Raw genomic sequence first — 22,028 nt, 5'->3', positions numbered from 1 at the left:
TAATAGTATCCTAGCTTGAAAAATAAGTCTGTCTTACCTGAGCATTCTGCAGCGGTGAATTGTTAGTCTCCTGTAGGCATCCTCTAGGCTTCTGACGTCTTTGTGACTCCAGAGTCTCTCACCAACAGCACTTGCCCGAGGCCTAAAATTTAAACCACATGTGCCCCAATGTAGTTTTCTGTTTTCTTAAATAAGCAAACCACATGCTTGGGGAACTTCCTAGTGGTTTCCTACTTGGGTGCAGAAGGAAAACTCAGGCACCTTAATTCAAATGTTATCACTTAAATTCCATACCATAATCTTGGAGTAAGGTTAGTTGCATCCACATACTCTCCCCATAGACAAGCTTCTCCACCAATGACAAGTTTTTTCTGTTCCTGAGAACCTAGATTAAAATCATTGATGTAAGTTAGGTAGTTGCAACTTGAGGCCTATATACAGAGGCAATGCTAATTTCTATTGTTATCTTAGGGCAACATTTCTCTCCTGTTAAGCAGGACGTTGGGAGATGTTCATGGCTGTGGCACAAAAAAAGGTGGCCAACTTTACTGCCACGGCTGACCCCATGGTTCACATAGTACTTGTTAGCATATGTTAACTAATGTGGCAGTCTGGTAGTAAAGATACCATTTTATTAAAGAGACTATCTATAGTAATTACGACTTTTTGATTCTCAGAAAATGCTTTTTAGAGAAACAGTTATGTCAATTCCTAATAGACCTACAGTTTTGAAACTCTTTTAAACAGCAAAATACTTTTCCTCAAAGGAAATTTTATATTAAAGTCTGGTGTACAAAAATGGACAAGGGAGAACTGTTCTTAATGAAGGGGGTTTGAGAGTCTGGAGCCCCACCACTCAGACATGACCACCCCCCCAAGGATGCCTCCTCCTCAGAACCCGGAAGCCACTGAACAGGACGGGATCCCTGCTTAGGTGTCTTGCATTGGAGAGGCAGCTCAGAGTAGGAGATACAAGGTTAATGCAGTCAGGCATCTTTAAATGCATAGTGATAACAAGTCTTATCAGTGAAAATGGAGAGAAAAATCTAAGGGAATCTACTTTTGAAGTTCTTTCATTTAGGGAAGAATGTGGTTTCTTTCACAGAGTTTAAAATGATATTGTAGTTGGTCTGTTTAAGTACACACAAACAAAATCAAGGGTCAAATATAAAAGGGAGGATAGTTGGTAGATGCTACCTAGGTAAGGATTCCCTGGAGGGAGGGTAGGGAAAAAAACCTAACAAATCAAGTAATGATGGTTGCTTCACTTACCCTCAAAACTAAGAGGGTCCACGGCATAGTATCGTTTCCAGTCTTGTCCATAACTGATCCAGTCTAAGTACCAAGGAGCAGAAAGGATCACAGGGAAGCCAGCTTCTGTAACTTTACTTTGTTCCTGAGTATAGTCCTCCACTTTCCACACTTGAATTACTGTGCCTGGCATGAGCTATTAAAGTCACAAATCACAATATATATTATTAGGTCTCGCAACTACAGTAGATGAAATTACAAGTCCGAGGCATTGTAGCTAAGAAAATAACTTTTAAGATCCTTGAAAAAAGCAGCATTTCCTTTTTTCCCTTTCTCTTTAGAATTAATATCAAATGCTATTTGTTGTAGGGACTTAGAAGTTTCATCAACCTTAAGGTTGGATATTTAACCTTTGTCTACATATGATACCATATAGGTGTAATTAATTTAAAGGTTCTCATCCCATTTCTACCACACTATTGTACTTACTTTGGAACTCTGAGGATGCCACCAACCCTTCTGGAAAGATAATACTAGTAGCTGGACTTGCAAATTCTCAGTTGCCCCCAAAGGAAAATAAAGAATTCTGAGTATGTCAGAGAGAAATGCCATTTAAAATAAAAAGTGTACATTGACAATTTTACTTAAAACAAAACTATCTTAACAGCAGTAAAGACTTATTTATGTTTGTTCTGCCCTTCTGGAAAAAGGAACGGTCTTCAAAGTACTTCAATTTGTGATTAAAAATGAGATGGCGGGGGAGGGGAGATGGGGGAGGAGGGGAGATGGGAGAGATGAGGAGGAGGTGGCGCTGAAGAATGAAGTAAATGGAAGAAATCAGATCAATACCATTATCACTGGTCTCAGTGTTACAGCTCAAATGGAAAGGTAAGCTCATTTCCCCAGCATTACAGGGAAGCTTCATTAGGGTTCCTTCCATCCAAGGAAGTATTAAAGTATTAAGTCTCTCATATTATCAAAACCAAATGCAGTCTTAATACTTCTCACCTTGCTTGCATCATCAAAAACTTCTTGCCAGACTATGGAGTTCTTGTTTATGGCTGAAATCATATCCAAAACCCTACCATTGAAAAAATTACAAAGTTATTTCAGATCACAAGCTGACCAATATGTGTAAAGAATGCACATTTTTATCCCAAGAACTCCAGCACTGAGAGGTGCCTCTCAGTATAGCACAGCTTTACAGCAGAACTAGCTAAAGCTGGGTGGCGACCCATGTGGTTCCTTCTTTCTAGCACGTGGCTCAGAACCTGACACAGCAGAGGGGTTCAAGTCAATTGCAGAATGAACGAGCTAAGCATACCCCAAAGATAGGAAGATGGGGCAACTCAAAGGGAAGTGTATAAACAGCAATCTTTGTAATTTCATGGGTATCTTAGAATAAAGGAAACTAGAAACTAGCCTGTGACATCACCTAAATAACTTCCAACAGTGTTGACAATCAATTCACAAATATTTCCTGATGTTCAGACAATGGCAGGTGCTCTGCAGGCTAAAAAAATTAGACTGTATCACACAAAAAGCTGAACAGGAAAAGGCTGGAATCTGGGCTTGCTCAATGCAGGAGTTGGCAAGCTATAGCCTGCAGCCTGTTTTTGTATGGCTCTTGAGCTGAGAATGGTTTTTACATTTGTAAAGCATTGTTTAAAAAATAAGAGTATGCAAAAAAAAAGTATGCAACCATATGTGCCCCACGAAGTCTCCCATATTTACTGTCTGGCCCTTCAGAGAACAAGTTCACTGCTCCCTAGCATAGAGCAGCACTGTCTACTAGAACTTTATGCAGTGATGGAAATGTTCTATATATGCACTTTCCAGTATGGTAGCCACTAGCCTCATCTAGCTGTTCAACACCTGAAGTGTGGCTAATGTGACTGAGGAACTGAATTTTTAGTTTTCTTCAATTCTAATTTAAATACAAACAGCCACATGTGGCTGTGGCTACCATACGAGACAGCACAGGTATAAAGTAAAAGAAATGCTCCAGCGTTGACAAAAGGGACTGAATTCCAGAGGATGGATGGTGACGAAGACTTCGCAGGGCAGCCAGGGCTCTGAGCTGAGTTCTTAGAACAGATGACTGTTATCCTGTGTTTCAACAGTTACTACAAAAGGATCAGAGTCACCATGTTATTGATTTAAAGAAAATAGTGGCTATTGCTCCCTCCTTTATGATTTTTCATCTATACTTTGTGTAACAAAGAATATAACATCTACACTTTGGCAAGGAGTGGAGAGAAAATGAAAAATATAGTACTAAATAACAGCTTAAGCTTTTACAAAAGGCATTGATGAAATAAAAACAGAAGTAGGCTTTAAAGTAACTTACGCTTGCATATAGAAGGATTCTAGTTTCTTAAAATTTCTGCCAAAGCCTTTGTCCCTCATGAAATCCTGGATTTCTGGATTGGATGCCCTTAAATAAAAAGTGATCAAAATTTCATTAAAAGTTCAATATGCCCCATCTTTTTAAAGCAGCATATATCCCTAACATCTTATACACATGTAAAACTATTAAATTTTGTAGAGTAAAATAAACCTAAAAACTTAATTATGAGTTATCTTAGCTTTCCACTGCAAATAATTTTTTTCTAGAAGCTGATTTCCTATAAAAATGGTTTTCCCTAACCTCCCACCTCTCTCCTCCGTCTGAGGCTGTTTGCAAAGAGGACTTTTACTTGAAAAATCTCTCCCACTTAATCATTACCCTCTTTCACTAAAGCTATTCTTGTTCACTCTTTAGTCTTTTTTTTTTAATTCCCATTTCCTTCTGCATCTTAATTCTCCTTCCTAAAAGCTTTTACTTTGTCATACCACCCATATGTACATTCTACAGAAATCCACCATCTCACGAGTTGGGTTGCCAAGTTAAAACCGTACAGAGATGTTACCCCAAATCTTCCCTTTTCATGTGGAGACCTCTACACCTACTTCAAATGCAACAGTTTTTAGAAATAGGGGGGATTTAACATATTTTCATACCAACAATTAAAATCTACTTCATCTCCTCCCAAATGAATGAATTCATCTGGAAACACGGTACTAATTTCTTTGAACAATTTAGACAGGAAGCTGTAAGTTGTATTCCAAATAGGGTTTATAGGTCCAAAAGCCCCAGATGGCTCTTTTCCATTATAACATGGAGTCAGGAGGTCTTTCTGGCCTGGAAGGAAACATGGAGAATCTTTTCTAAAGAAGTATTTCAGTCACAAAGACACGGCTTTGCACATGATTATATTACTTTATTTTGTTGAAGCCAAAAGAGATTTTATACAGAAAAAGATAAATGTGTTTACTAAGAGTTACTATGATAATTTCTTCCAAATAAGAATTGTTTCCTGAATACTATCCCTGTACCTCTTTTGTTTCCCTTTCCATCAGCCTCTGAGATTTTACCCATTTCAAATATTACTTCAAATATTAATGACTCCCAAATCTAAACTTTGCCCCAATCCTTTTGTCTCGAGCTTCAAACCATATTTCAAAGTCCCTGCTGAACACAATTAGATATCCTAACTTCACTTCAAATATAATCTAACAAAAACCAAATTGTCTTCCCCAAACTCCTTCTGTAGCTTCTCCTGATTTTCACATTCTGGTAAGCGAGACACCATCCTCCTAAGTCTCTTGTCCCTCTCCTCCTGGAGTCAGTCAGTTGCCAAGTTCTATGGGTTGTATTTCCAGAATGTCTCTCAGTTCTGTATATTATTTTCCATCCCTGCTATCACCATTCTGGTCTAGGACCTTCAATCTCCTCCCCCTTCCAATCTGTCACTTTCACATAGGATTCCCTGAAGTGTGGCTCCCATCATGTCACTCTTCTACTCTGTAACTTTCACTGGCTTCCATGTGTCCTGATGAATCCCACATTCCTCACCCAAGGCCCTCTACACTACTTTTTCAGACTCATTTCCCACTGTACTCCATGTCTATTCTAATAATACTTATTGCACAATTATAAATGCTAGGTGTGGTGCTATGTGCTTTACATTCATTCTTTAATCTTCAAAAAAAAATTTACATGATAGCTACTGCTAATACTCCCATTTTAGAGATGGGAAAACTGAGGATGAGATGTTCTGACTGGCCCAAGGTCACTCAGTTTATAAACGCCAGAAGCAGGATTCAAATCCAGGCAATCTAGCTCCAGAGCCAGTTCTTAAGCACCCGACAGTACAACTACTCTCTGCTGCACTGTACTCCAGCTAAATTGCCTTTCCTGTTATTCCCTCTACCAGAAACACGAATATATTCTTTGATCTCTCAAAAGCATTTTAAGTGTTACTTCATTCATGTAATGTTTAATTCACTTATGCATTCTACTTGTTGTAATCATTTCTTGTTTTCCTTTATCCCTTGTGTTTATACTTTAGGCAATGCCTAGATAGTGACTTGCTCACAATAGACACATAATAGATACTGAATTACAACTATCAATAGTTTGCACAACCTTTGTGCAAATCACAAGTAAGAACAAAATGAGCAAACACGAAGTCATGAGATGTAAGACCTCAAATGTTCATTTTCTGCAACTCATAAAACACGCTCCTTACCTTCTCCCCAAGACTGCGTATGTCCAGGGCTATCAAATTCTGGCACGACCCGAATCCCTCGTAATCGGGCATATTCAATCACCATACGGACATCGTTTGGAGTATAAACATGAGACGAAGAATAGCTTCCCTGTAAAAGCCATATTTCTTAAAATGTATGAACTGTTTACAGTTCTGTTTGTACTTCAGTATCTGCTGGCAGATTTTTCAAGTACTACAAAGTATAAAATAGTCTTATGTGATGCTGGATGACTCATTTAAATTATTTGTTTACTGTATCTTATCAATAAGCTCTCAGCACACTTTAGGTTAATTCCAGATTTACTGATAGGACTGTCTATCTCTACCAGCACCTCGTTTCAGCAACGTCTGTCTACCGTCAGGCTGTTTCAACCTCATGTAACTGTATGACAAAACAGAAATGTTTGACTCCGAAGTGAAAATTCTGAATACACTGCCCTTGTCAGTTTTAGAATCAAAATTCACACATTATTACAAAGCATAGCTGTTGTCTTTCAAAGTCACTTTAATTACTGTCAGCTTTAAAAATTCCCCGAGATGCTCTGATAAGTGACCTGTGTTTTTTTTGTTTGTTTTTTTTAAGATTACCCTTGGTCCTACTATAGGTCCTTGAAAAATTAGAACTCAATATTGGTGGTAGCTAAAGATAAAGGTCCATTAAAGGTGTTACCATGGCACATTTCTCAAGGTATAAATATATAAATATAAATAAATGCTCAACTTCTAAAAAGTAGTCTTGCCCTACCCCCATCTTCAACATCAAATTTGTATTGAATCAAGACTAGATCTAACCACCAGTTTACAGTAAATAGAGGAGACAGAAGAACATATTGACACTGGGAATGCAACCAGCAAAACCCAGACTGTGGGAAACTATAGGACAAACTGAGCTTAGTTTCCTCAATGAAAATAATAAATTACAAGAAAAAAAAAAAGAGATGGGCAGGGATGGGCAGCTATATATAAAAGAGAACAGACGTATTAACTGACCACAATGTATGGACCTTATTTGCATCCGAATGCAAATTTTTTTTAAGAAAAAGGCACTTGGGGAAACATGAATAATGACTGGCTATCTGGATTATTGCTATTTTTTTAGCTGTGATATCAAACTATAACTTTTTAAACAGGCCTTTTTACCAATAAGATATGATGTCTGGGATTACCTTCAAAATAATGGAGGGGGTATAGGTGATACAAGACTGGCCATTACCTGATTACTGAGGCTGACTGATAAGGAAATGGGAATTTATTAAATTCTACTTCTGTATATGTTTGAAGTTTTCCATTTATTAAAAGCAAACAACAACAGGATTGCTGCTAGGATTTCAACCCAAACTACATCAAAACCTTGGAGAAAGCTTTGGAATTGTGGCCAGAGGACAAAATTTAGGGTCTTGGCTCTGCCTCTTCCTAACTACAACTTCGGATGAGACATACAGCTTCTCTTGGCTGTCAGTGACTGGCCTTGTACTAGAGGGTGATTCAACTAGATGGTATCGAGGCTCACTCCCAGCTTCACTGGTCTGTAATACAGTGAATCTGAACACTCCTAAGACCACCATTATTTTCCAAGAAGGAGCCATTATCTGTAAGATTCCCTGCTTCATATAGCTTTTCAGAGAGAAAAGAAGTTGTCATTTATAGAATTCAAAACAATTCTGTTTAAAACAAATATACAGTTGGACTACTTGGTAAATATAATTACTTAACCTTATGTTAATCACGAATGCTTCAGGTCTCCTACATTCATTAAATTTTAAAATTTTTATTTGTATAGCCCCTAGAGATTGTTTACACTTACGATAACATAACAATTACAAAACCACAACAGTTTTGTGGATCTAAAATGCTCAGCCGCAGCCTATTAAAAACATTTAAAACCACAAGTATCTTCTTCTTCTTTTTTTTTTTGGCCGCACTGACCAGGGATCTAACCCACTCCCCCTGCAGTGGAAGCATGGAGTCTTAACCACTGGACCGCCAGGGAGGTCCCCCAAACATCTAACTTTTACACTTCAATTCTATCCATAAGAAGAAACATTTAAGCTGCAAACTTCTAATGAAACTATACCAAAATTTTTTTTTTGTATACCAACAATAACATGAATTACTCACTTTTTTGCTTAATCCAGGAAAAGTGACGCTCTGATAAGGGAAAGACTGGTCATCTACTATGTGCCAGTGCAGAACATTAAACTTATTAAAAGCCATGGCATCCTGCAAGCAAACATGTTAAAAATTTATATACCTTAAAACCACAATGAGATTATCAGCTCACACTGTCAGAATGGCTATCATCAAAAAGAACACAACAAATGTCGGCAAGGGTGTGGAGAAAAGGGAACCCTTGTACACTGTTAGTGGGAGTATAAATTGGTGCAGCCACTGTGGAAAACAGTTTGGAGGTTTCTCAAAAAACTAAAAATAAAGCTACCACATGACCCAGCAATCCCCACTCACTCCTGGGTATACATACCTGAAAAAAACAAAAACGCTAATTTGAAAAGATACATGCACGCCAATGTTCGTAGCAGCATTATTTACAATTGCCAAGATATGGAAGCAAGCTACGTATCCATCAACAGATGAATGGATAAAGATGTGGTGTATATATATACAATGGAATACTACTCAGCAATAAAAAAAGAAATTTTGCTGTCTGCAACAAGATGGATGGACTTGGAGGGCATATGCTAAGTAAAGTAAGTCAGACAGAAAGATATGTATGATATCACTTATAAGTGGAATCTAAAAAATACAACTAGTGAATATAACAAAAAAGGAAGCAGATTCACAGATAAAGAGAACAAACGCAGTGGGGAGAGAGAAGGAAAAAAAAATTACATACCACAGATATATTATACAATCCAATTTACTTATCTGCATCCAGGATTGTTTCCAATGTGTCTGTTTCCTTTTAAAATTTACTTTTTCAACAAGGGAAGGATGTGAAGAAGTATAAATTCCTTATCTTATATTCTTTACATGGCATGTTGCTTTTCAAAAAGCCTATACAGAATTCTTATTTATTATAAACAGTAAGCTATAACTTTGCCCTATGGGAAGGGAGCAAGCTTATAAATTTCCAGTAAGTATTTAGGGGTTAGCCAAGAAGGGAAAATAGTTCTTGGCTACCACTACTACTGTGTTTGGGAATGCAGCAGAGGAAAAATGGGACTTACAATTCCCACAATTCTGAGATTTGAGTGCCAACCTTTCCTTACAGATGAAAGAAATTCAGTACAAACACAGTACAATTCTAATTAAAATTCTCAAACTTGGGGGGAAATTGACATTGATTTTATGTACACTCTGGAGGAATAAACAATATGTATATAAAATATAAAAAGACTATATGAAGAAGATGAAAAATGATAAGGGGAGAGATTTGCCCTATCAGAGAATCAAAACTTATAGCCTCCCTTCTCCTTATGATGTGGCCAAAATGGCAGAGCAGGAAAACCCTCCTGCTCACCTCCTGCCACAGACACACCAAAATTACAACTATTAACAGAGCAATTATTGATGAGAATGACCTGAAAACTAGCAGAAAAGATTTTTCCACAACTAACAGTATAAAGAAGAAACCACAAGGAGACAGGCAGGTGGGTCAAGACCCACCCCCCAGACTACGTGACCCACAAATGGGAGGATATCACAGTTGCAGAGGTTCTCCCCAAGGGGTGAGGAATCCGAGCCCACATCAGGCTCTGCAGCCTGGGGTCCAACACCGGGAAAACGAGCCCCCCAAAACATCTGGCTTTGAAGGCCAGCAGGGCTTGCATATGGATGAGCTGGCAGGCTGTAGGAAACAGATTGTGCTCTTAAAAAGCATATGTAGATTCCTCCTCCAGTGTGGGAGGATGAGGAGTTCGCATCTCCCCACAACTAGGGCACCTGGCAGATGTTGGTGGGGGACCTCGATGCCCCAGGAGATGGGAGGAACCCCCGAGCAACCGGGTAGGACATGCTGGGGAGTGAGGGGGGAGGAGAAGTGGAGGCCGGACAGGACAGGCACCCCTGAGGGGTGGGTGGGAGAGGGGAGGGGTTCCCACACCTGGAGGGACCCTCAGGGGCTGGGAGGATCAGTGGGGAGCACGCCTAGTGTTTCCCTGCCCAATCAGACCCGGGGAAGCCTGCTGGGCTCCGGGGCCAGGGCCTCCACTCTCTGAGGCCCCCTCCAGGCCACGTGGTTCCTAGGGGTGTAGGACAGAGGCGGGAAGAAGAGGAGAGGTGGATGGGGAGGGGCCCTCTGGGATTGGAGGATCAGGGGAGATGCGGAAGGCGTTTCCCCCACCCACTCAGGCCCCGGGAAGCCTGCTGGGCTCCTGGGCCTGGTCCTCTGTTCTCCAGGGCCCCCTCGGGCCTCGCGGGTCCTAGGGGTGTGGGAGGGAGGGAGGAGTGGGAAAGAGGAGGCAGATGGTGGCGGGGGAACCCCCAGGACCGGAGGATCAGGGGAGGCCTGGCGGGCATTTCCCCTGCCCACTTGGCCCTGGGAAGCCTGTTGGGCTTCCAGGTCTGGTCTCTTGCTTTCCAGGGCCCCCTCTGGCCATGGGGCCTAGGGGCATAGGAGGGGGGTGGGGAGAAGAAGAGAGGCCAACGGGGAGGGACCCTCCAGGATCGGCGGATCGGGGGGAATGCGTCTAGCATTTCCCCTGCCCACTCAGGCCCAGGGAGCCTGCTGGAGTCCCAGACCTGGTCCTCCGCCCTCAAGGCCAGAGGCACTCCTGGGCCCCTCCTGCTACACTGAACCTAAGACCCACACCCGAAGGGCCTTTTCAGCTCCGTGGGTCCTAAGCATAGGCCCCGCCCACCACCTAAACCCCGCCTCCCAGAGCTAAGGGCTTCTCCAGCTTTTTTTTCCCTCCTCTTTTTTGGCTTTTTTACCTTCCAGTTGCTGTTTCATCTATATTTTTATTTTTTCTAACATATCTGTTAGTTTTCTAATCTTATTTTCTTTTTTACTCTGTTATTCTTCAGCTCCTTTTTTTTTTTTTTTTTTTTTTGCTGCCCTGCATGGCTTGCAGGATCTTGGTTCACAAGCTGGGGGTCATGCCTGAGCTCCTGTGGTGGGAGCTCCAAGTCTGAACCACTGGACTAACAGAGGACCTCAGACCCCAGGGAATAACTCACTGGAGTGAGGTCTCTCAGAGGTCCTCATCTTGGCACCAGGATTCAGCTCTACCCAACAGCCTACAAACTCCAGTGCTGGAAGCCTCAGGCTGAACAACCAGTAACACAGGAACACAATCCCACCCCAGAAAAAAAAAAAATGAGATGACAAAAAAATATGTCACAGATGAAGGAGCAAGGTAAAAAACCTACAAGACCAAATAAATGAGGAAATAGGCAACCTACCTGAAAAAGAATTCAGAGTAATGATAGTAAAGATGATCCAGAATCTCAGAAACAGAATGGAGGCATGGATCGAGAAAATACAAGAAATGTTTAACAAAAATCTAGAAGAACTAAAGAACAAATAAACAGAGATGAACAACACAATAACTGAAATGAAAAATATACTAGAAGGCATCAATAACAAAATAACTGAGGCAAAAGAACGAATAAGTGAACTGGAAGACAGAATGGTGGAAATAACTGCCAAGGAGCAGAATAAAGAAAAAAGAATGAAAAGAATTGAAGACAATCTCAGAGACCTCTGGGACAACACTAAACACACCAACATTTGAATTATAGGGGTCCCAGAAAAAGAAGAGAAAAAGAAAGGGTCTGGGAAAATATTCGAAGAGATTATAGTGGAAAACTTTCCTAACATGGGAAAGGAAATAATCACCCAAGTCCAGGAAGCAGAGAGTCCCATACAGGATAAACCCTAGGAAAAACACACCAAGACACACGTAATCAAACAAACAAAAATTAAATTCAAAGAAGAAATATCAAAAGCAGCAAGGGAAAAGCAAAAAATAACGTACAAAGGAATCTCCATAAAGTTATCAGCTGATTTTTCAGGAGAAACTCTGCAGGCCAGAAGGGAGTGGCAGGATATACTTAAAGTGATGAAAGACAAAAACCTACAGCCAAGATTACCCAGCAAGGATCTCATTCAAATTTGACGGAGAAATCAAAAGCTTTACAGACAAAACTTTACAGACAAAAGCAAAAACTAAGAGAATTCAGCACCATCAAACCAGCTTTACAACAAATGCTAAAGGAACTTCTCTAGTCAGGAAACACAAGAGAAGAAAAAGATCCAGGAAACAAACCCAAAACAATTAAGAAAATGGTAATAGGAACATACATATCGATAGTAACCTTGAATATAAATGGATTAAATGCTCCAACCAAAAGACACAGACTGGCTGAATGGATACAAAAACAAGACCCATATATATGCTGTCTACAAGAGACCCACTTCAGACCTAGGGACACATACAGACTGAAACTGAAGGGATGGAAAAAGATATTCCATGCAAATGGAAATCAAAAGAAAGCTGGAGTAGTAATAATCTTATCAGATAAAACAGACTTTAAAATAAAGACTGTTACAAGAGATAAGGAAGGATACTACATAATGATCAAGGGATCAATCCAAGAAGAAGATATAACAATTATAAATATTTATGCACCCAACATAGGAACACCTCAATACATAAGGCAAATGCTAACAAGCATAAAAGGGGAAATAGACAGTAACACAGTAATAGTAGGGAACTTTAACACCCCACTTACACCAATGGACAGATTGTCCAAACAAAATATATAAGGAAGCACAAGCTTTAAATGACACAATAGACCAGACAGATTTAATTGATATTTATAGGACATTCCACCTGAAAGTGGCAGAATACACTTTCTTCTCAAGTGCACAGGGAACATTCCCCAGGATAGATCGCATCTTGGGTCACAAATCAAGCCTCAGGAAATTTAAGAAAATTGAAATCGTATCAAGCATCTTTTCTGACCACAATGCTATGAGATTGGAATCAATTACAGGAAAAAAACTGTAAAAAACACAAACACATGGAGGCTAAACAGTGCACTACTAAATAACCATGAGATCACTGAAGAAATCAAAGGAGAAATTAAAAAATACATAGAAACAAATGACAATGAAAACACGACGACCCAAAACCTATGGGACACAGTAAAAGCAGTTTTAAGAGGGAAGTTTATAGCAATTCAATCTCACCTCAAGAAACAAGAAAAATCCCAAATAAACAATCTAACTTTACACCTAAAGTAACTAGAGAAAGAACAAAGAAAACCCAAAGTCAGTAGAAGGAAAGAAATCATAAAGATCAGAGCAGAAATAAATGAAATAGAAACAAAGAAAACAATAGCACAGAAAAATGAAACTAAAAGTTGGTTCTTTGAGAAGAAAAACAAAATTGATAAACCTTTAGCCAGACTCATCAAGAAAAAAAAGGAGAGGACGCAAATCAATAAAACTAGAAATGAAAAAGGAGAAATCACAACTGACACAGCAGAAATACAAAGGATTATAAGAGATTACTACAAACAACTATATGCTAATAAAATGGACAACCACAAAGAAATGGACAAATTCTTGGAAAGGTACAATTTTCCAAGACTAAACCAGGAAGAATTAGAAAATATAAACAGACCTATCACAAGTAATGAAATTGAAAGTGTAATTAAAAATCTTCCAACAAAGTCCAGGACCAGATGGATTCACATGTGAATTCTATCAAACGTTTACAGAAGAGCTAACACCTATCCTTCTCAAACTCTTCAAAAAACTGCAGAGGGAGGAACACTCTCAAATTCATTCTACGAGGCCACCATCACCCTGATACCAAAACCAGACAAAGATATAAAAAAAAAGAAAATTACAGACCAACATCACTGATGAACATAGATGCAAAAATCCTCAACAAAATACTAGCAAACAGAATCCAACAACACATTAAAAGTATCATACACCATGATCAAGTGGGATTTATCCCAGACATACAGTCCAGGAATGCAAGGATTCTTCAATATACACAAATCAATCCATGTGATACACCATATTAGTAAATTAAAGAATAAAAACTACATGATCATCTCAATAAATGCAGAAAAAGCTTCTGACAAAATTTAACACCCATTTATGATAAAAACTCTCCAGAAAATGGGCATAGAGGGAACCTACCTCAACATAATAAAAGCCATATATGACAAACCCACAGCAAACACCCTTCTTAATGGTGAAAAACTGAAAGCATTTCCACTACGATCAGGAACAAGACAAGGATGTCCACTCTCGCCACTCTTATTCAATGTAGTTTTGGAAGTCCTAACCATGGCAATCAGAGAAGGAAAAGAAATAAAAGGGATACAAATTGGAAAAGAAGAAGTAAAACTCTCACTGTTTGCAGATGACATGATACTATACATAGAAAATCCTAAAGATGCCACCAGAAAACTATTAGAACTAATCAATGAATCTGGTAAAGTTGCAGGATACAAAATTAATGCACAGAAATCTCTTGCATTCCTATACACTAACAACAAAAAAATCAGAAAAAGAAATTAAGGAAACAATCCCATTTACCATCATGACAAAAAGAACAAAATACCTAGGAATAAACCTACCTAAGGAGGCAAATGACTTATACTCAGAAAAATGATAAAACACTGATGAAATAAATCAAAGATGACATAAACAGATAGAGAAACATACCATGTTCTTGGATTGGAAGAATCAATATTGTGAAAATGACTAAAGAAATGTGCAGATCCAATTCAATCCCTATCAAACTACCAATGGCATTCTTCACAGAATCAGAACAAAAAATTTTGCAATTCGTATGGAAACACAAAAGACACCAAATAGCCAGAGCAGTCTTGAGAAAGAAAAATGGAGCTGGAGGAATCAGGCTCCCTGATTTCAAAGTATACTACAAATCTACAGTAATCAAGACAGTGTGGTTCTGGCACAAAATCAGACATATAGATCAATGGAACAGGATAGAAAGCCCAGAGATAAACCCACGCACATATGGCCACCTTATTTATGACAAAGGAGGCAAGAACATATGATGGAGAAAAGACAGCCTCTTGAATAAGTGATGCTGGGAAAACTGGACAGCTACATGTAAAAGAATGAAATTAGAACGCTACCTAACACCATACACAAAAATAAACTCAAAATGGATTAAAGACCTAAATGTAAGACCGGACACTATAAAACTCTTAGAGGGAAACACAGGAAAAACACTCTTTGACATAAATCATAGCAAGATCTTTTTTGACCCACCTCCTAAAGTAATGAAAGTAAAAACAAAAATAAACAAATGGTACCTAATGAAACTTAAAAGCTTTTGCACAGCAAAGAAACCATAAACAAGACGAAAAGACAACCCTCAGAATGGGAGAAAATATTTGCAAATGAAGCAACTGACAAAGGATTAATCTCCAAAATATACAAACAGCTCATGGAGCTCAATAGCAAAAAAACAAACAACCCAATTAAAAAATGGGCAGAAGACCTAAATAGACATTTCTCCAAAGAAGACATACAGATGGCCAAGAGGCACATGAAAAGATGCTCAACATCACTAATTATTAGAGAAATGCAAATCAAAACTACAATGAGGTATCACCTCACACCAGTCAGAATGGCCATCATCAAATGCTGGAGAGGGTATGGAGAAAAGGGAACCCTTTTGTACACTGGTGGGAATGTAAATTGATATAGCCACTATGGAGAACATTATGGAGGTTCCTTAAAAAACTAAAAATAGAACTACCATATGACCCAGCAATCCCACTACTGGGCATATACCCTGAGAAAACCATAATTCAAAAGGACACACGTACCCCAATGTTCACTGCAGCACTATTTACAATAGCCAGGACATGGAAACAACCTAAATGTCCAAAAACAGATGAACGGATAAAGAAGATGTGGTACATATATACAATGGAATATTACTCAGCCATAGAAAGTAACGAAATTGGGTCATTTGTAGAGACGTGAATGGACCTAGAGTCTGTGATACAGAGTGAAGTAAGCCAGAAAGAGAAAACCAAATATCATATATTAACACATATATGTGGAATCTAGAAAAAATGGTACAGATGAACCTATTTATAGGGCAGGAATAGAGTCGTAGACGTAGAGAACAGACATGTGGACATAGGGAGGGGAAAGGAAGGGTGCGACAAATTGGGAGATTAGGTTTGACATAAATACACTACCATGTGTAAAATAGATAGCTAGTGGGAACCTGCTGTATAGCATAGGGAGCTCAGCTCAGTGCTCTGTGATGTCCTAGATGGGTGGGATGGAGAGGGCAGGAGGGACGTCCAAGAGGGAGGGGATATGGGTATACATGTGGCTGATTTGCTTCGTTGCACAGCAGAAGCTAACACAACATTGTAAAACAATTATCCTCCAATTGAAAAACAAAACAAAACACATTTAAAAATCTTACAGGCTCTGAGTCCCAAGTCAGAGGCAGTAATTTGTAAGGAGCCTGGGTCAGACCCACTTGCTGATCTTAGCCTCTCAGAGAGGCAGGAGACAACTGGGACTCCCCCTGGGAACAAAGACACTGCAGGGAACCACTTCAGGGAGCTTGTTGTACCACGAGGACAGTGGTGCTGTCAAGTGCTATTTTGGAGTCCTCCCTCTAGACTGTCAGCACCAGGGGCTTACTTGCCCACCAACAGGCCAGCACCAGTCCCAGGAACCCTGGTCCCCATAGCCAGCTGCCCCAAGACCCAGCTCTGCCCACCCACAGGGCAGCAGCCACCATAGGAGGCGGGGCCTGGCACCCAACTGGTCCAGGGGCCAGCCCTGCCTACCAGTGTACTCACAGTAGTCAGCCGTACCACAACAGAAGGGCCCATGCAGCCCACATAGGGGACACCCCTAGAGGTGGCTCTGGTGACCACAGAGGAGTGCACTGCTGGGCCCCATAGGACATCTTCTACATAAGGCCACTTCTGCAATATTGAGAAATGTAGCTGACCTACCTAATACCTAGAAATAAACAGAGAATTAGGCAAAATGTGGACACAGAGGAATATGTTCTAAACAAAGGAACAAGACAAGACTCCAGAAAAGGAACTAAACGAAGTAGAGATAAGCAATCTACCCAAAAAAGAGTTCAAGGTAATGATCATAAAGATGCTCACTGAACCTAAGAATGGATGAACACAGAATTTTAATAGACAGTTGGAAAATATAAAGATGAACCAAAAAACTGTAGAATATAGTAAATGAAATTTAAAATACACTAGGAGGAATCAATAATAGATTTGTAGATAGAGAGGAACAGATCAGCAAACTAGAAGACAGAGTAGTGGAAATCGGCCAAGTTGAACAGAAAAAATTTTTAAATGAGGATAGTGTAAGAGACCTCTGGGACAACATCAAGGATAATAACATACACACTATAGGGGTCCCAGAAGGAGAAGAGAGACAGGGGCAGAGAATGTATTTCAAGAAATAATAGCTGAAAACTTCCCTAATCTGGAAAGAAAAACCCAGACATACAGTCCAGGAAGACAGAGAATCTCAAACAGGGTCACCCAAAGACAACCACACCGAGATACATTGCAATTAAAAGGGCAAAAATTAAAGACAGAGAATCTGAAAAGCAGCCAGAGAAAAGCAACTAGTTACTTCCCAGGGAACTCCCATAGGACTGTCAGCTGACTTTTCAGCAGAAGCTGTGCAGGCCAGAAAGAGTGGCATGACATATTCAAAGTGATAAAAGGTAAAAAACTTACAACCAAGAATATTCTGCCCAGCAAGACTATCATTCAGAGTTGAAGGAGAGATAGAGTTCTACAGACAAGTGAAAACTAAAAGAGTTCAGCACCACGAAACCAACTTTACAAGAAATGTTAAAAAGACTTTTCTAAGCAGAAAAGACCATAACTAGAAATATGAAAATTACAAAAGGAAAAATATCATTGCTGAAGGCAAACATACAGTAAAGGTAGTAGGTCAATCATCTAAAAAGCTAGTAGGAAGGTTAAAAAACAAAAGTAATAAAAATCATCTATATCCACAATAAGTAGCATAGGGATACACAAAACATAAAGATGTAAAATATGATGTCAAAAACATTAAATGTGAGAGGTGGAGTAAAAACGTAGGGTTGTTAGAATGTTTGAACTTAAGAGATCGTCAACTTACAATAATCATGTATATATAACCTAATCATGTATATAAAACTATACATATATATGTATGTATATGTGTGTGTGTATATATATATATATATACAGACACACACACACAGCTAACTACAAACCAAAAACCTATTAATAGGTACACACACAAAGAAAGGAATCCGAACATAACACTAAAGATAGTCATCACATGGCAAGGGAAGAGAGCAAAAGATGATGAAAGGAACAAAAAAGAACTATGAAAACAACCCCAAAACAATTAACAAAATGGCAGTAAGTACATAACAATAATTACTTTAAATGTAATTGGACTAAATTCTCCAATCAAAACACACAGAGAAGACTCAGCCACAAAAAAATGAAATCTTGCCTTTGTGACAACATGGATAAATCTAGAGGATATTATGTTAAGTGAAATACATCAGAGAAAGACAAATATCAATGATCTCACTTATATGTGAAATCTAAAAAACAAAACAAAATGAAACAAAAGTAGACTCATAAATACAGAGAGTGGTTGGCAGGAGGGAGGAGGGTAAGGGGGTGGGTGAAAATAGGTGAAGGGGATTAAGAGGAACAAACCTCCAGCTATACAATAAATAAGTCATGGGGATGTAATAATATTGTAATAACTCTGCATGGGGACAGATGGATACTAGACTTATCATGATGATCGTTTCATAATGTATGCTAATGTCAAATCATGATTTAGTACACCTGAAACTAACATAATGTTGTATGTCAACTATATTTCAGTAAAAAAAAGAAGTCATATTATACGTTAAGATATTCATTTTTTAAGTTTAAAATGAGATAAATGGGACATAAAAATTTATGTCAATCTTTGGTAAATGAAATTATGGGATCGCTACTTATTTTATGCATATCTATGTTCAAACTTTTTACACTAAGCATACATTTCTTTCATAAAAATTACAATAATGTCTTTCGGAGAAAGAAATTCAGGGTTTTAATGTAAACGTAAAAATAATTTTTTAATAACATAGTGTGTTCATAAATGATCAGGTGAAGGTGCAGAAAAACATGGCAAGAAAACCTCCCGATCCTTACAAACTGGCAGTGATGGTGGGGATGAACCAATGAAAAGTCCTTAAGAGAAAATAGTTAATGTCCACCTTGCCCCCCAGCTCCCACCACCTGAAGTTCCATATTCCTTTGGAACACTCTTCCTTAGGTATGAAGCTGCTCTCAGATTCCTTTCTAGGCCACTTTAAAAAAAGTAAGTGGAGATCACAAAATTAAAGCCAACTAGAGGTACAGTGACCATATATTCCTAACCAGAAGTCTAGACCCATGATTTGACAAATGATTCACAGAGGGCCAATGGGCACTATTAAAACTGAGTCTTTCTCTTAACAATGCTGACTGAATACTGGTTAAGCCCCTCTCCCACCCCAATGAAAACAAGAGAGTGATTCCCTAAGGGAGCCTCCACTTCTCAGCAGAGGAAATACACTTCCCAGGGGAGGGAGGGAAGAAAGCCCAGTGCTTATACTTAGTATATGGAAAATGAATCCCCTGTTCCAACCTGCACAACAGCATATGTAACCAACGTAAAGTAACAACATTAAAGGACACATCTTCAGAATAGACAGTGGATTAAAATAAAATAATTACCTACCAGAGTTTTAAAAATACTCTTAACGGACAGAAAGTGTCTGGATGTATCAATTAAAATTCCTCTATGAGGAAACCTTGGAGAATCTACAATGTTGGATTCATTGACAGTGAACTAAAAGACAAAAGAAAATTTTTATTTATTTTGTCTTAGATAAAATGTGTACTCATTTTATTTACGTAATAAATAAATTATACCTATCTATGCAAATATTGGATAAAAGATTAATTTAAAACCAAAAAAAAGTATGAAATATACATTTACCAGATAAGATACACACTTGGGAAGAAAAAGCATTCAAGAAGCAATAAACAAAAAACATTCAAGAAGCTAAAAAGTTAATATTTTTCCTATAGTATTATATCTACCCAATAATGTTAGTAACATATAATAATCATACTTACAGTCCCATAAAAATCTTGATAAATTAACTGGCTAAAGGTCTCTAAACCTAGGGAAAGTAAAATTTATTGCATTAATTTATAAAAGAGACAATAAAAGATGTATTATCCATACACAGAACCATAACCAGAAAAGGCAAATAAAATTAAATATGTTATACATATGCCCTGTAACATATTTTCTAAAATCAAAGCTCAATTTTAAAAAATCCCTGTGCCATCTAATAAAAATGCTTTACTTCACTGTACCCATACCCTTGGTTTTGTCTGAATGATAAACACAAAATAGTGATTTAATAAAACAAAATGCCAGTTCCTTAATAAATTTATAGCACTGTAAGAAAGAATTTTTATCATAAAATATTATAGGCACTTTAGAAGGTACCTAAACTTAACAGAGGGCAAAGAGGCTCAGAAAACATCATGAAACTATAAATAAAGGCCCAACTTACAGTGTTTTATTTATACCTGCAAAGACTATCTCCTGACCAAAAATTTTTATTCAAGTGGATTGTTCTCTATATTACAGGCCAACTCCTCTATCTGGCCTTGACTTTACCAAAATTCATCATTCTAGCTGACAACTATATTGCCAAGGAAAATTTTAACCTAAGAATACAGGCATAGGGACTTGCCCGGTGGTCCAGAGGTAAAGAATCCACTGGACCAATGCAGGGGATGCGGGTTCAATGCCTGGTCAGGGAACTAAGATCCCACATGCCGCAGGGCAACTAAGCCCGCGCGCCACAACTACTGAGCCTGCATGTCTCAACTAGAGAGAGAAAACCTGCATGCCACAACTAGAGAGAAACCCATGCGCCACAACGAAAGATCCCGCATGCCGCCATGAAGATCCCGCGTGCCACAACTAAGACCCAATGCAGCCATAAATTAAAAAATATATAAATTAAGTTTTTAAAAAAAGAATACAGGCATACCTCATTTTATTGCACTTCACAGATACTGCATTTTTTACAAATCAAAGGTTTGTGGCAACTCTGCATTGTCAGATGATGATCAATATTTTTTAGCAATAAAGTATTTTTAAATTAAGGTATGTACCTTGCTTTTTTTAGAGATAATACTATTGCACACTTAAAAGACTACAGTATAGTGTAAACATAACCTTGATATCCACTGGGAAACCAAAAAATTTGTGTGACTCCCTTTACTGAGATAGACACTTTACTGCAGTGGTCTGGAACCAAACCCACAATATCTCCAAGGTTTGCCTGTAGTTCAAAGTCAAATAAAAGAGAAGATGTGACAACATACCACAGAAATACGAAAGATCACAGGAGACTTCTATGACAAATTATATGCCAACAAATCTGACAACTTAGAAGAAACGAATATATTCCTAGAGAGAGAAAACTTACCAAGACTGAATTATGAAGAAACAGAAAACTTGAGCAAACTGATTACTAGGAGATTGTATCAGTAATCAAAAATCTCCCAACAAACAAAAGTCTAGGACCAGAAGGCTTCACTGGTGAATTCTACCAAACATTTAAAAAAGATTTAATTTTTTGGATATGACACCAAAAGCAAAGGAAAGAAAAGCAAAAATAAACAAGTGGGACTACACCAAAGTAAAAAGCTTCTGCACAGCAAAGGAAATCATCAACAAAATGAAAAGGCAATCTGGGACTTCCCTGGTAGTCCAGTGGGTAACACTCCATGCTCCCAATGCAGGGGGCCCAGGTTCGATCCCTGGTCGGGGAACTAGATCCCACGTGCATGCCACAACTAAGAGTTTGCATGCCGCAACTAAGGATCCCGCATGCCAAAAAGAGGATCCCACGTGCTGCAACTAAGACCCAGTGCAGAATGAATGAATGAATGAATGACAGCCCTTTATCTCCCCCCTCCAAGAAAAATGAAAAGGCAATCTACCAAAGGATGAAGATACTTGCAAATCATATATCTGTTAAGGGGTTCATATATAAAGAACTCATACAACTCAACAGCAAAAAAACAAACAATCCAATTAAAAAATGGGTAGAAGATGTGAACAGATATTTT

The 22,028-nt window shown here is 38.6% G+C and overlaps 1 protein-coding gene across 1 annotated transcript in view; it reads right to left on the bottom strand.

Annotated features, from left to right (window-relative positions):
- The window catches only part of HEXB (hexosaminidase subunit beta), a 34,058-nt gene that overhangs the window by 542 nt on the left and 11,488 nt on the right, over positions 1 to 22,028 (bottom strand). The window contains exons 4-13 of the mRNA XM_036845565.1: positions 20,007 to 20,053; positions 19,606 to 19,716; positions 7,965 to 8,066; positions 5,826 to 5,955; positions 4,255 to 4,435; positions 3,602 to 3,688; positions 2,260 to 2,332; positions 1,273 to 1,447; positions 295 to 385; positions 38 to 142 (exon numbers count right to left, since the gene is read on the bottom strand). Coding sequence (XP_036701460.1) covers positions 38 to 142; positions 295 to 385; positions 1,273 to 1,447; positions 2,260 to 2,332; positions 3,602 to 3,688; positions 4,255 to 4,435; positions 5,826 to 5,955; positions 7,965 to 8,066; positions 19,606 to 19,716; positions 20,007 to 20,053 — 1,102 coding nt within the window. The remainder of the gene's footprint in view (positions 1 to 37; positions 143 to 294; positions 386 to 1,272; positions 1,448 to 2,259; positions 2,333 to 3,601; positions 3,689 to 4,254; positions 4,436 to 5,825; positions 5,956 to 7,964; positions 8,067 to 19,605; positions 19,717 to 20,006; positions 20,054 to 22,028) is intronic.

Source organism: Balaenoptera musculus, chromosome 3, assembly GCF_009873245.2.
Source record: "Balaenoptera musculus isolate JJ_BM4_2016_0621 chromosome 3, mBalMus1.pri.v3, whole genome shotgun sequence".
NCBI classification, from domain to species: domain Eukaryota; kingdom Metazoa; phylum Chordata; class Mammalia; order Artiodactyla; family Balaenopteridae; genus Balaenoptera; species Balaenoptera musculus.
This window is presented reverse-complemented; position numbering and strand designations above follow the sequence as displayed.